This window comes from Ailuropoda melanoleuca, chromosome 8, assembly GCF_002007445.2.
Source record: "Ailuropoda melanoleuca isolate Jingjing chromosome 8, ASM200744v2, whole genome shotgun sequence".
Taxonomy (NCBI): Eukaryota; Metazoa; Chordata; class Mammalia; order Carnivora; family Ursidae; genus Ailuropoda; species Ailuropoda melanoleuca.
Window position 1 is genome coordinate 63,775,310 of NC_048225.1, and position 12,857 is coordinate 63,788,166.

At 43.2% G+C, this 12,857-nt stretch overlaps 1 protein-coding gene across 1 annotated transcript in view; it reads left to right on the top strand.

Annotated features, from left to right (window-relative positions):
- Window positions 1-12,857, top strand: part of DNAH14 (dynein axonemal heavy chain 14) — a 363,900-nt gene that overhangs the window by 21,678 nt on the left and 329,365 nt on the right. The window contains exons 3-5 of the mRNA XM_034667630.1: window positions 1,645-1,808; window positions 11,725-11,763; window positions 12,185-12,283. Coding sequence (XP_034523521.1) covers window positions 1,645-1,808; window positions 11,725-11,763; window positions 12,185-12,283 — 302 coding nt within the window. The remainder of the gene's footprint in view (window positions 1-1,644; window positions 1,809-11,724; window positions 11,764-12,184; window positions 12,284-12,857) is intronic.

Consider the following 12,857-nt stretch of genomic DNA (forward strand, 5'->3'; position numbering starts at 1 on the left):
TAACTGTCATTTGTAATAGTAATGAAAAATCCAGTACCTAGGAAAAAGCATGTGTTTGACCTTTGTGGAAAAAATTACAAAATTTAATTGAGAATGCAACAGAATTTATATGGAGAAACAAAGGGCCAAAGATATGTAAGCGCTCTTAAAGAAATTTGGAGGCATGAACCTATAGCTGTGACAACTATAGCAGTTAAAGCAGTGGGATAGAAAAACAGGATAGAGAAATAAAATAAAGCACCAGGGAGGGATAATTGTATATATTTGGAGTGATACAGACTTGGTGTTACAGGTCAGGGAAGGGAAGGATGGGAGTGTTCAGTAGTATGTCGTGACAATTGTGTATCATTATGGGGTGGGAGCGGGGAGAATTGGATCTGCCCCTCGCATCATACCCCAAACTCAGGATGAACTATAAGACTTGTGGAAGGCAAAACTTTTAAAGTATTTGGAAAAAGTAAAAGAGTTTTCTCAAGATTAGAGTAAGGACAGATTTCTTAAGAATAAACACAAATCATAGATGCAGAGATAGATAAATTAGGTTATATTAAAGTGAAGAACTTATATTTATGAGGACTTCATCAAGAAGTGAGAATTTGAGCCCAAGCCAGAAGAGGTTTTCAGTCCATGTAAAATGACAAAAGATTACTATATAAAATGTGAAAATAACTCCTAAACATTGTTAAGAAAGTGGTATACAATTCACTATAAAAAAAGAACAAAGGGTATGGATTAGACATTTTGATGAAGAAGAAACTGTTCGAGGTGTTTATAAACCGAGGGGGACTCAGACTGCTCAAGGGAGGAGGATTTAAGAATTCCTAATACAGGTATCCATGAGCAAGCGTGAAGTGTTCTGTCCTTGAAGAGAAAGCTTGCCTTCTTATTCACGTGATTCAGTACTTTCGTTTACTATACCGATGGGTAGTTTTGCCCACTGAGCAGCACGTGAGGATCTAGAGAACCTTCTGTTTCCTCCACCTCGCAGAAACGTGCTCTGTGGCCTAAGTCCGCTGCAGGCACTGATTTTGGATCTGTTCTTAATGAGAAGGTTTCCCAAGATTTACAAATAGGCAGTTGCCTAATGTATTGTGAAAAGATTTTGGTTTCAGTCTTGATAAGGGTTGTCATTGGGGGTTTTATAAAGAAGGGTAATATATGAGTATTAAATTTCAAAAAACTGTGTTCTGACCTCACTCTGCTGCTAATTGGTTAACATTTCTTCATCTATTAAGTTAAATGAGGATTCTTAAGTCCTTTCTAAGAGCGTTAAAATTTCCGTGATAATATCAGACCTCTCTTGCATTTAACTAGACTCTCCATGTTTCAGATCTGCTTTTTGTATTTTTAATTATTTATTTATTTAAAAAAAATTTTTTTTTAAATTTTTAAGTAGGCTCCACACCCAGCATGGAGCCCGGGGCAGGGCTTGAACTCAAAACCCTGAGATCAAGACCTGAGCTGAGATCAAGTGTTGGACACTTAACTGACTAAGCCCCCTAGGTACCCTCAGATCTGCTTTTTAAAGTGTATCAAAAATTGCTTGAAAGGGTAGATATTATATTGTAAAGTACAGCATCAGGGCTTAAATTTGGAGTCCTGGCGGCTGTTAACTATAGCGTCTTACTTTCTTTGTCATATTAGACTCGGGAAACATGAAGAGCAAGACTACGAAGATGTCACACCGCCAGAGGATCAACCAGCTCAAGTAGCAGAAAAAGAAGCCTCAAAATATAAAACATTCAGAACGCTCTCTGTGCCCCTGAAGTCCGAGGAGACAGGAGAGATCTATCAAGATTACTATCCAGGCATGCCAACTCATGTTTTCTTTTATGGAGACGGAAGGAGGTTTTCGTAGCGCTAAGTTAAGGAGACACGCGGACTACTGGTCTGCTTTTTGAGTACGGGGTTCCGTAGCGGGTCGATTTCCTTAGTCGCCGCGGTTGCTGCGGTCTTCGCGTGCAGAGCTGATCTCTTAAAGGGAACGTAATCTAAGTACTGGTCACGATAGAAACAGCAACGGTGGTATCGCTGCCCCTGCCAAGAGTATCTGACATTTCTGGATCATCTTAGAGTTGACACCACTCTTCCTGCATGTCCTCTTTTTCGGGGTTTGTGTGAGGTGAGGACCTAAAGTTGGGTCCGCATTCTCCAAAGGCCCGGGTGCCTTCTATCTGTGCGGTGACCGCCTTTGTGCTCTTGTCTGCCAGGGCCCTGACTGCTCCTCCACGGGCCCCTGTTGTTCGTCTTCCTTCCCTCCACCTGTCCCAGACTGCACCAGCAACAGCATGTAAAACGATTTGTTTAACCACACTTCCTTGTTTACCCAGCTCTTTCCTGTGTTCACTTTTACGAAGGTTGCTCTTTGGTCTCCGTCCATGGCCCCTTCTCCCCCCAGCAGCCTATTAACAGTGTCCTTAACTCTTCCCACTTCTCTCCTCTGCTCCTGGGTTGGTAAAACTGCAACGCTGTGATCAGTGTGATTGTCAGTGTGCCCTGCTGTCACCCTCATACTGGCAAGCCTTTTTGCAGAAAAATTTGCACTCGGATTGGGTTCGTTCTTCTTCATGAACCGTGGTCTCCGGTGTCAGTGGGGTGCTCAGCACTGCCTGGTGCCCTTTTATGTCTCGGGTTAGCTTTGCCTCTCATTACCGCATCCCTTTACACTGTCACAGTATAGCCATAAGCCTCTCCTTCTTGATTAAAATAATACTAGAAGGAATCAAAGGGAGACCTCTCACTTGCAGCTCCTCGGCCCATCCTGGCCCCATTTCAGTACTTGTCTCACTTCTGGAGCTCCTTTCCTGCCACGTCCTCGGGAACATGGGGTCATCTTCCATTCCAGTAGCTCCTCTCTGTCCGTGTATAAACATGCTGCAGGCTTGCCTGTCTTAAACAAGACGACCCAGGAGCATTGTTGGGCTTGTGCTCCCTTTTCGCATGACAAGATCAGGCCTCTTGATAGAGTTGCCTCGACCTTCCCCTCCACTTACTTCCTTCTCGTTCCCTCCTCAGAAGGGTTCTGACTTCTTCATTCTTAGAAGAGTCTTTCTAATGTCACCAAATACCTCCACATGGCTAATTCCGAGTAAAAAGAATTAATTTGTACATAAAGTAATCTTTCTCTTAGTGGACTAGTCTGCAACATTTATTCTTTTGACCACTTCCTTCCTTTTTTCCCCCTTGACTTTTGAGAAGACCACTGTCTTGGCTTGCTTTCTGCTTTTCTGTCTGCTCTCTTTTGGACCTTAATCCTCTGTCTGCCCTTTAAATGTTGTTGCTTTTCAGGTGTTTTAGGTTCTGCCAATATTTGTGTTCCCTCTGTGGACTAGACCATAGTTTGATGATTTTATGTAACAATACATTTCTTCTTATATTTCTTACTAAGTACATACCCAGAGCGAGTGGGCACTTCCTGCAGTTGCCTTTAGTCTCTGTCTGAATATGGGTATGTTTGACTTTCTGAAGGAGCCTAAGAACTTCTGGCATGCATTGGGCAAGAATGTTTTATCTGACAGATTAAAAAGAGGGAGTTCCTGGGCCTTCTAGCCAAGTGTTTGCAGGCCTGACCAAGCTTCCTTTCCAGCAAAGTGAAAAGTTGAAGTACTCTGACCCTTCTGTTACTTTCCTCAGTAAGGAAGGGGCAGAAATACAAGGCCGGATAGGAATACAAGGGTTGGGCAAGGCAAAGGCTTGTTGGCTTTGTTAAGGATTCGGGGCATTATACTATGAAGATAAAAGCCACAGGAAGTTTTACAGAGAGTTAACATGATCAGATTTCTGCTTTGCAGAGATCACTCTGGCTGCGGACTGAAGAATAGATTGGAAAGGAATAAGAATTGATACAGGGAGCTCAGTTATGAGGCTTTGGATATTCCGAAGGTAGGATTATCAGGGTGATGGGTTGGTGAGAGAGAGGTGGTGTCAAAGGTGATAGCTAGGTTTCTGGTTTTTTGATACAATGAATAGCGGTGCCATTCTCTGAGATAGGAGGCCCTGAAGAAGGATCAAGATTTGTGGGGTTTGGGGATGGGTCATGGTTCAGTTTGGGACATGTTGAATTTGAACTACCTTCGGTCTATTCCAGTGGAGATGTCAAGGAAGCAGTTGACTATATGTGTCTGGGGCTCGGAGAAGCCAGGGCTGAGGGGATGCATTTGGAGTAATTATGTGGGTGGAAATGTAAGGCATGGCAATGGGTGAGATTGCCTAAGGAAGGTGTATGAAGTGAGACAGAGACAGGGCCAAAGAACTGTAGCAGCTCTGGCCTGGATAAAGGAGGGTGGCTGCAGTGCACACACGGGGGTGGTCGGAGTCAGGCTAGAGAGAATGATGAGCAAGAGGATGGGGGTGGGGTATCACAGAAGCCAAAGGAAAAAATGGTATCAAAAATGAAGGAGTAGGTCCTGGTTCAAGATGGTGACGTAGAAGGATCCTGAATTCACCTCTTCCCACAGACACACCAAATCTGCAGCTACATGTGTGACAGTTTCCTCTGGAAGACACCCCAAACTAGCCGATCAACTCCTATACATTGGGTGAATGAAGAAAAAAGCCACACGAACACGGGTAGGAGAGGCCGAGACACAATCTCACCGTAAACCCTACCCGCGGGGCAGCAGCCCACCTTCAGGAGGGACCTCACCATCCTGCGCTGTTCCCTGAGGAGCAAAGAGTTGGAACCCCTTCGTTGGGCACCTCAGCTTTTAAGACCTGTGCCTGAGAGATGAGCCCCCAAAACCGCTAGCTTTGAAAGCCCGGGCTTTGATCCGCAAGACCTACAACGTGACACTGAACTGAGAAACAGTTCTTAAAGGGCTCATGCGGGCTTGCCACCCGAGGGCCCGGTGCACAGGCAGGTGGGCAACTAAAAAGTTCCCAGTTGTTCAGTGAAAGAGGCCTATTTGCTTATCTTAAAGCTTTGCTTTGAGGGTCAGGCTTCTGGTTTAACCCACATCTGAGGGCCTGCTGAAATGCTCTCCAGAAATGGAGGCTGGCAGATGCCATCCTTACCCTCTCCCTCTCCCTCGCTCCAGGTCCCCAGTATCTCCCAGAAAGGAGCATGTACTCTCATCTGGCACCCTGAATTTTGTGGCTGCCCCCCTGGGGATACCACTAGATGGCCTGACTGGTGGCCAGAGGGGCTTACACTCACAGGTCCCATAGTCCTGTAATAAATGGAGAAGGAAGGGCCCAGCCCAGACACAGCAGACTGAAAACACAGCCCCAGCCTTTCTGGGAAAGGGGTCTGTTGGCTTGTCCTAGAGCTTCAGCCTGCAGGACAGGCTTCTTGGGCACACATCTGAGAGCCTACCGATGTGCTGTCTGGGGACAGAGGCCAGTGGGCACCATCTTGGTGCTCTCCTTATGCCTCATTCTGGGTCACTGGAATCTCCTGGGGTGGGAGCTTGTGCACCTGTCTGGCACCCTCGTTTTTGCATCTGCCACCTAGGAGATACCTTTTGACCTCCTGGCTCTGGCGACCATGGGGCTTGCACATGTGAGACCTGCTTGTTAAAAGTGGAGAAACAGTTACAGGCTCCCTGTCCCCGGGGCACAGAGCAGAGATGGCTTACTGAGGGGCACCCACAGTCTGGGAGTGTAATGTGATGTTGTCAGGGGTTAATCACTTACATGCTAGTTGGAAGGTTAAAAGACAAAAGTAGTAAAAAGAACTATTAACACAAATTTTATTAATGGATACACAGGATAAAAAAATGTAAATTGTGAACATCAAAGACAGAATGTGGAATGGAGGAGTAAAAATGTAGAGTTTTAGAATGCATTCAAACTTAAGTTGCTATCAACTTAAATAGGTTGTTATAAATAGAAGTTGTTTTCTTTAAGCACAACACAAAAACCTATAGTAGATGCACAAAAGGTAGATGCAAGAATACACTATAGAAAACCATCAGATCACAAAGGAAGAGGGCAAGAGAGGAAGAAAGGAACAAAGGAATTACAAAACAGCCAGAAATCAATTATCATTAATTATTTTAAATGTAAATGTACTAATTCTCCAAACAGAAGCTATTGAATGGTCAAATGGATTTAAAAAAACAAGCCCCATCTATGTGCTACTTACCAGAGTCTCACTTCAGTTGCACAAACACAGACTGAAAGGAAAGGTGGAAAAGATGCCACGCAAATGGAAACAGAAGCTGTGGTCGTAACATACTGTAATAAGAGATGAAGAAGGGTCGGGATAGAATGCTAAAGGGGCCAATAGAGCAAGAGGATAGAACATTTGTAAATGTGAACTCAACATAGGGGACCTAAATACATATTAACAGGTGTAAAAGAAATCGATAACAAGACAGGAATAGTGGAGGGCTTTAACATTGTACTTAAATTCAATGGGACAGATCATCCAGACCAAAAAAACAAAAACAGAAATAATCCCCTAAAACAATAAGGAAACATTGGTGTTAATATGCGAGACCAGATGGATTTAACAGATGTAGTAGAACGTTTCATCCAAAAGCAGCGGACTACCCATAACTTCTCAAGTGTTCACGGGATGGACGTTCACCAGCGGACTACCCATAACTTCTCAAGTGTTCACGGGATGGACGTTCACCCAGCGGACTACCCATAACTTCTCAAGTGTTCACGGGATGGACGTTCACCAGCGGACTACCCATAACTTCTCAAGTGTTCACGGGATGGACGTTCACCAGCGGACTACCCATAACTTCTCAAGTGTTCACGGGATGGACGTTCACCAGCGGACTACCCATAACTTCTCAAGTGTTCACGGGATGGACGTTCACCAGCGGACTACCCATAACTTCTCAAGTGTTCACGGGATGGACGTTCACCAGCGGACTACCCATAACTTCTCAAGTGTTCACGGGATGGACGTTCACCAGCGGACTACCCATAACTTCTCAAGTGTTCACGGGATGGACGTTCACCAGCGGACTACCCATAACTTCTCAAGTGTTCACGGGATGGACGTTCACCAGCGGACTACCCATAACTTCTCAAGTGTTCACGGGATGGACGTTCACCAGCGGACTACCCATAACTTCTCAAGTGTTCACGGGATGGACGTTCACCAGCGGACTACCCATAACTTCTCAAGTGTTCACGGGATGGACGTTCACCAGCGGACTACCCATAACTTCTCAAGTGTTCACGGGATGGACGTTCACCAGCGGACTACCCATAACTTCTCAAGTGTTCACGGGATGGACGTTCACCAGCGGACTACCCATAACTTCTCAAGTGTTCACGGGATGGACGTTCACCAGCGGACTACCCATAACTTCTCAAGTGTTCACGGGATGGACGTTCACCAGCGGACTACCCATAACTTCTCAAGTGTTCACGGGATGGACGTTCACCAGGATAGCTCGTACAACAGGCCGCAAAGCAAGTCTCAATAAATTTAAGCAGGTTGGAATCATATCAAGCATCTTTTCTGCCATACTGGTAAAGAACAAAACAAAACAAACCTAGAAATAAGTTAGAAAAGAAAACTGAAAAACTCAGAAACGTGGAGATTAAACAACATGCTATTGAATAACCAAGGGCTAGAGCACCTGCGTGGCTCAGTTGGTTAAGCGTCTGCCTTTAGCTCAGGTCATGATCCCAGGGTCCTAGGATTCAAGCCCCACANTTAAGCGTCTGCCTTTAGCTCAGGTCATGATCCCAGGGTCCTAGGATTCAAGCCCCACATCAGGCCTCCCTCTCTCTCTCTGCCACCCCTCCTGCTTGTGCACTCTGTCTCTCTCTCTCAAATAAATAAAATCTTTAAAAAAAAGAAAAAAAAATCAAAGGCGAAATTTAAAAAAACGCCTGAGACAAATGAAAATGGAGATACAGCATACCAGAGCTTACAGGATACAGCAAAGCAGTTAGAAGAGGGAAGTTCATAGCATCGCAGGCCTATTTTGATAAATGAGAAAAATCTCAAACAATTGAGGAAGTAGAGAATGAACAAACAAAGCCAAAGGTTAGTAGGAAAGAAATAACAGAGATCAGAGAAAAAGTGAAATAGAGACTAAAAAGACAATAGAAACGATCAATGCCACTAAGAGATGGTTCTTTGAAAAGGTAAAGTTGACCTTTAACAAGAATCAAATACACACACATACACACAAAAAGACTCGAATAAATGGAGAAATGAAAGAGGAGGTGTTATAGCTGATAACCACAGGATCAAAAAGACACTATGAAAAATTATGCACCAACAGATTGGATAACCCAGCATAAATGCATAAATTCCTAGAAACCTACAACCTACCAAGACTGAATCATGAAGAAATAGAAAATCTGAACAGAACAATTACTATTAAGAATTCAAATCGGTAATCAGAAACCTCCCAACCAACAAGTCCGGGACCAGTTGGCTTCACTGGTGAATTCTACCAAACATTCAAAGAAGAGTTAATGCTAATCTTTCCCAGATTCTTCCCAGAAATAAAAGAACACTTCCAAACTCAGTTTATAAGGTCAATATTACCCTGATATCAAAACCAGACAAAGATGCCACAGGAAAAGAAAATTACAGGTCAGTATCCCTGGAGAACATGCAAAAATTCTCAACAAAATATTAGCAAACCAAATTCAATGCATTAAAAGCATGAACCTCCAAGAGAAAACATAGGTGGAAATGTCCTGGATATCGGTCTTGGCAGAGATCTGTTTTTGGATTTGACACTAAAAGCAAGGGCAACAAAAGCAAATATAAAGAAATGGGATTATATCAAACCAAAAACCTTCTGCACAGTGAAGGAAAACAACAAAATGAAAAGACTATGAAATGGAAGCAGATATTTGCAAATTGTGTATCTAATAAGGGGGTCATATCCAACCCCCTACAGCTCAATAGCCAAAAAAACAAACTCCAATTAAAAATGGGCAGAGGACCTGAATAGACATTTTTCCAAAAACATGCAGACGGCCCACAGGTAATTATCAGGGGAATGTAAATCAAAACCACAAGGAGCTATAACCTCACACCGGTTAGAATGGCTATTATCAAAAGACGAGATAGCTAGCGTTGGGGACAATGTGGAGAAGAAGGAACCCTCACACACTGTTGGTGGGAATGTAAGTTCATGCAGCCACTGCAGAAAACAGTATAGAGTTTCCTCAAGAAATTAAAAATAGAAATACCATATGATCCCGTAATTGCATTTCTTCATGTTTATTTAAAAGAAGTGAAAACTCTCAGAAAGATGTATTACATCCGCCACATTTCATTGCAACGTTATTTACAAGACAGGGAAATAAACTGTCTATTGATGGTAAGAAGCTGCGATATGTATATACAATGGGATATTATGCAGCCATAAGAAAATGAAATCTTGCCATTTGTGACAACATAGATGGACCTTGACAGCATTTTGTCAAGTGAAGTAAGTCATCAAAAGACAAATAGGGTATGATCTCACATAAATGTGGAATCTGGAACGACGACAACCAGACTCAAGGATACAGAGAACAGGTGGGTGGTTGGCAGAGGCAGGGGCTGGGAGTGGGCAGAATGAGGGAAGGCGGTCAAANTTTTGGATTTGACACTAAAAGCAAGGGCAACAAAAGCAAATATAAAGAAATGGGATTATATCAAACCAAAAATCTTCTGCACAGTGAAGGAAAACAACAAAATGAAAAGTCTATGAAATGGAAGCAGATATTTGCAAATTGTGTATCTAATAAGGGGGTCATATCCAACCCCCTACAGCTCAATAGCCAAAAAAACAAACTCCAATTAAAAATGGGCAGAGGACCTGAATAGACATTTTTCCAAAAACATGCAGACGGCCCACAGGTAATTATCAGGGGAATGTAAATCAAAACCACAAGGAGCTATAACCTCACACCGGTTAGAATGGCTATTATCAAAAGACGAGATAGCTAGCGTTGGGGACAATGTGGAGAAGAAGGAACCCTCACACACTGTTGGTGGGAATGTAAGTTCATGCAGCCACTGCAGAAAACAGTATAGAGTTTCCTCAAGAAATTAAAAATAGAAATACCATATGATCCCGTAATTGCATTTCTTCATGTTTATTTAAAAGAAGTGAAAACTCTCAGAAAGATGTATTACATCCGCCACATTTCATTGCAACGTTATTTACAAGACAGGGAAATAAACTGTCTATTGATGGTAAGAAGCTGCGATATGTATATACAATGGGATATTATGCAGCCATAAGAAAATGAAATCTTGCCATTTGTGACAACATAGATGGACCTTGACAGCATTTTGCCAAGTGAAGTAAGTCATCAAAAGACAAATAGGGTATGATCTCACATAAATGTGGAATCTGGAACAACAACAACCAGACTCAAGGATACAGAGAACAGGTGGGTGGTTGTCAGAGGCAGGGGCTGGGAGTGGGCAGAATGAGGGAAGGCGGTCAAGNATTGAAAGACAACATAAGTTCAGCGGGATCAGGAGAAAGATGCAAATAAGCAGAGGGATGATGGATAGTAAGTCATGGGGCCGTGAACTGGAGGTGCCAATGAGGTAAAGAAAAATGCTGACGTTGGGAGTTCCGAGCAGGCTGGAAGGAGAGAGGCTGGTGATGATGGGCTCTCAGGGGTGATCTCAGAGTGGTCGGCTGAAGCAGACTAGAGATGAGAGGGTGTTTCGAGACTGGGGCGAGGGGTGTTGTGTCCGCCACCAGGATAACAGGGGTTCACTACGAGGAGAGTAGGCCCTCCCTGGGCCAGGGTTCCAGAGTCACTGAGTGGCCAAGCAGGGGGCGGAGTCCAGCGAAGCCTGGAAGAGTCTGAGGTCATGGGAAGGCATGAGCTGTGGGGGAGCAGGGTGTGGGGTTTTTTTTGGTTTTTCTGTATGTTTTTTCTTTTTTGAGATGGCAAATTGTAAGGATTGGGAGCAGGGAGGGAAACAAGGCTACTTTCCGATATTGGGGGATTTGGGGTGCTGGTGTGTCAACAACCCCTGCTTGAGAGGGCTGCGTGTTCATGAGGTCTGGGAAGTCACTAGGCTCCAGTTCAGGCAGGGGAGTGTGCGCGAGAGACACTTGGAGTGGACGTTAGGGAGAAAGGAAGGTTTGCACGGTTGTCTCACAGACTGTCCACTGAAGCCCACATTTCGTCGTGCAGTCTCCTGAACAAGACTTCTGTTGTCTTACCTTTCTCTCATCCCTGCCCTGGCCCTGACCTGCTATTAAAAACCTTACCGTCATTCCGCGTTTGATTCCGTGGAGCAGGACGGGCGTGTGGTCTCTGATTATACAAATAGGACATCTTCTGTCTCTTTCTTTCTCTCTCCCTGTGTCTTTCCTCTTAATTAGGATTATTGGCTGAAATAGAACGTACTGGCTATTTTGCTTGTACTTGTTTTGTTTGTAATTATTGTGCCTTATCCCCTTCTTAATTGTAGCTTGGTGCTGTACACCACATAAATCTTCGTTAAATGAGAAAGTGTAAAATTATTTCCTTTTAAAAAACTGCACTTTCAATAATTTCCCCATTCTTCTTCATGCTGAGGATCCACTGATCAGGTAAGTCATAGAAGGAATCTGTGAAAGAGGCTGCATGTTACTTTTCTGCATCTGGATCTGAGCATTTTCTGGCCTCAGTTATCAAATTACAGTTAATAAAAAGCTTTTGTTAATGTTTTTCACATGAGAATTCACATTTTAAAGATTTATTGTAATGCTAAAATTAACATTTATCTTTGTAAGCACTTACTGTGTGCTTTTTTAAAAAAGATTTTATTCATTTGAGAGAGAGAGAGAGAGAGCATGAGCAGGAGGGAGAGGCTGAGCAGGGAGCCCGGTGTGGGGCGCGATCCCAGGACCCGGAGATTATGACCTGAGCCAAAGGCAGATGCTTAACCACCTGAGCCACCTAGGCGCCCCTTACTGCATTTAAATATTAACTAACTTAATCCTTGTAACATTCTATGAGGTTCTCACAGTCCTCATTTCACAGGTGGATAAAGAAAGGCGGATGGGTTCCTTACAAAGTAACTCACAGCACTGAGTGGTAAAGCCTGTAACTGTGCTGGGGATGAAAGCGGTCTGACTCAGAGCCTGTGCGATTAGAAACTGAAATTGTATCGTGATCGACTGTATGGACTGGCAGGTGGAATTGCCGTGGGATTATTTATAGCCCTTGCTGGTTACTCAGTTAATAATGCTTTTATTTTTAGATTACTTCCAACAAATTGGAACTCAGCAGGATCCTTCAAAACCAGTTTCTCCTAAGAAGAAAGAGAAATCAAAGGGAAAAAAGGATCAAACTCACGCTTGTCCAAAAGTTGAGAAAAAAAGGCTTGTGTCCTATGATAGAACAGGTACGTAGTATCACCAACCCAGCTTGTTTAGAAGACACACCATTTTTTTTCAGAGAATTCTGTGGTTTTATGTGTTTGAGTAGGACACTGACTTTAGAAGAAACAGTCTTACTGAATTTTATGTGTTTGCTTAAAGAACTGGGGTTTTTTTAGTCTTTTTGAAAACCTAAAATATCAGTAGATTGAAAAATGGGCAGAGTCTGTACTCTATGTTCTTAATTAGGAACAATCTCTAAAGGTTATGGTTATGGAATTGTGAATAAAGTTGTATGGCTGTTTTATCCTTTTAGTAAAATTTTGTGGTATCATTATATTTAATTCTTTTGTGTCTTTGTCTGACAGAGTTTAAATCCCCAAATAAACATTTCATTTAAACTGATTTTCCTCACTCACGTTTTCCAGTTTGTATTTTCTCTGTCCCTGAGATTCTTATTTGTATTAGTATCCTAAGTTTGACAGGAAAAGGGAAACTTTTCTCTGTTTCACTCATACACTGTGGTCCAAGGCAGATTAGTCATAAAGCTATGGAGACTTAAACTTCTGGGCCCCTCACTTAACTAGGCTTCATTTTTTT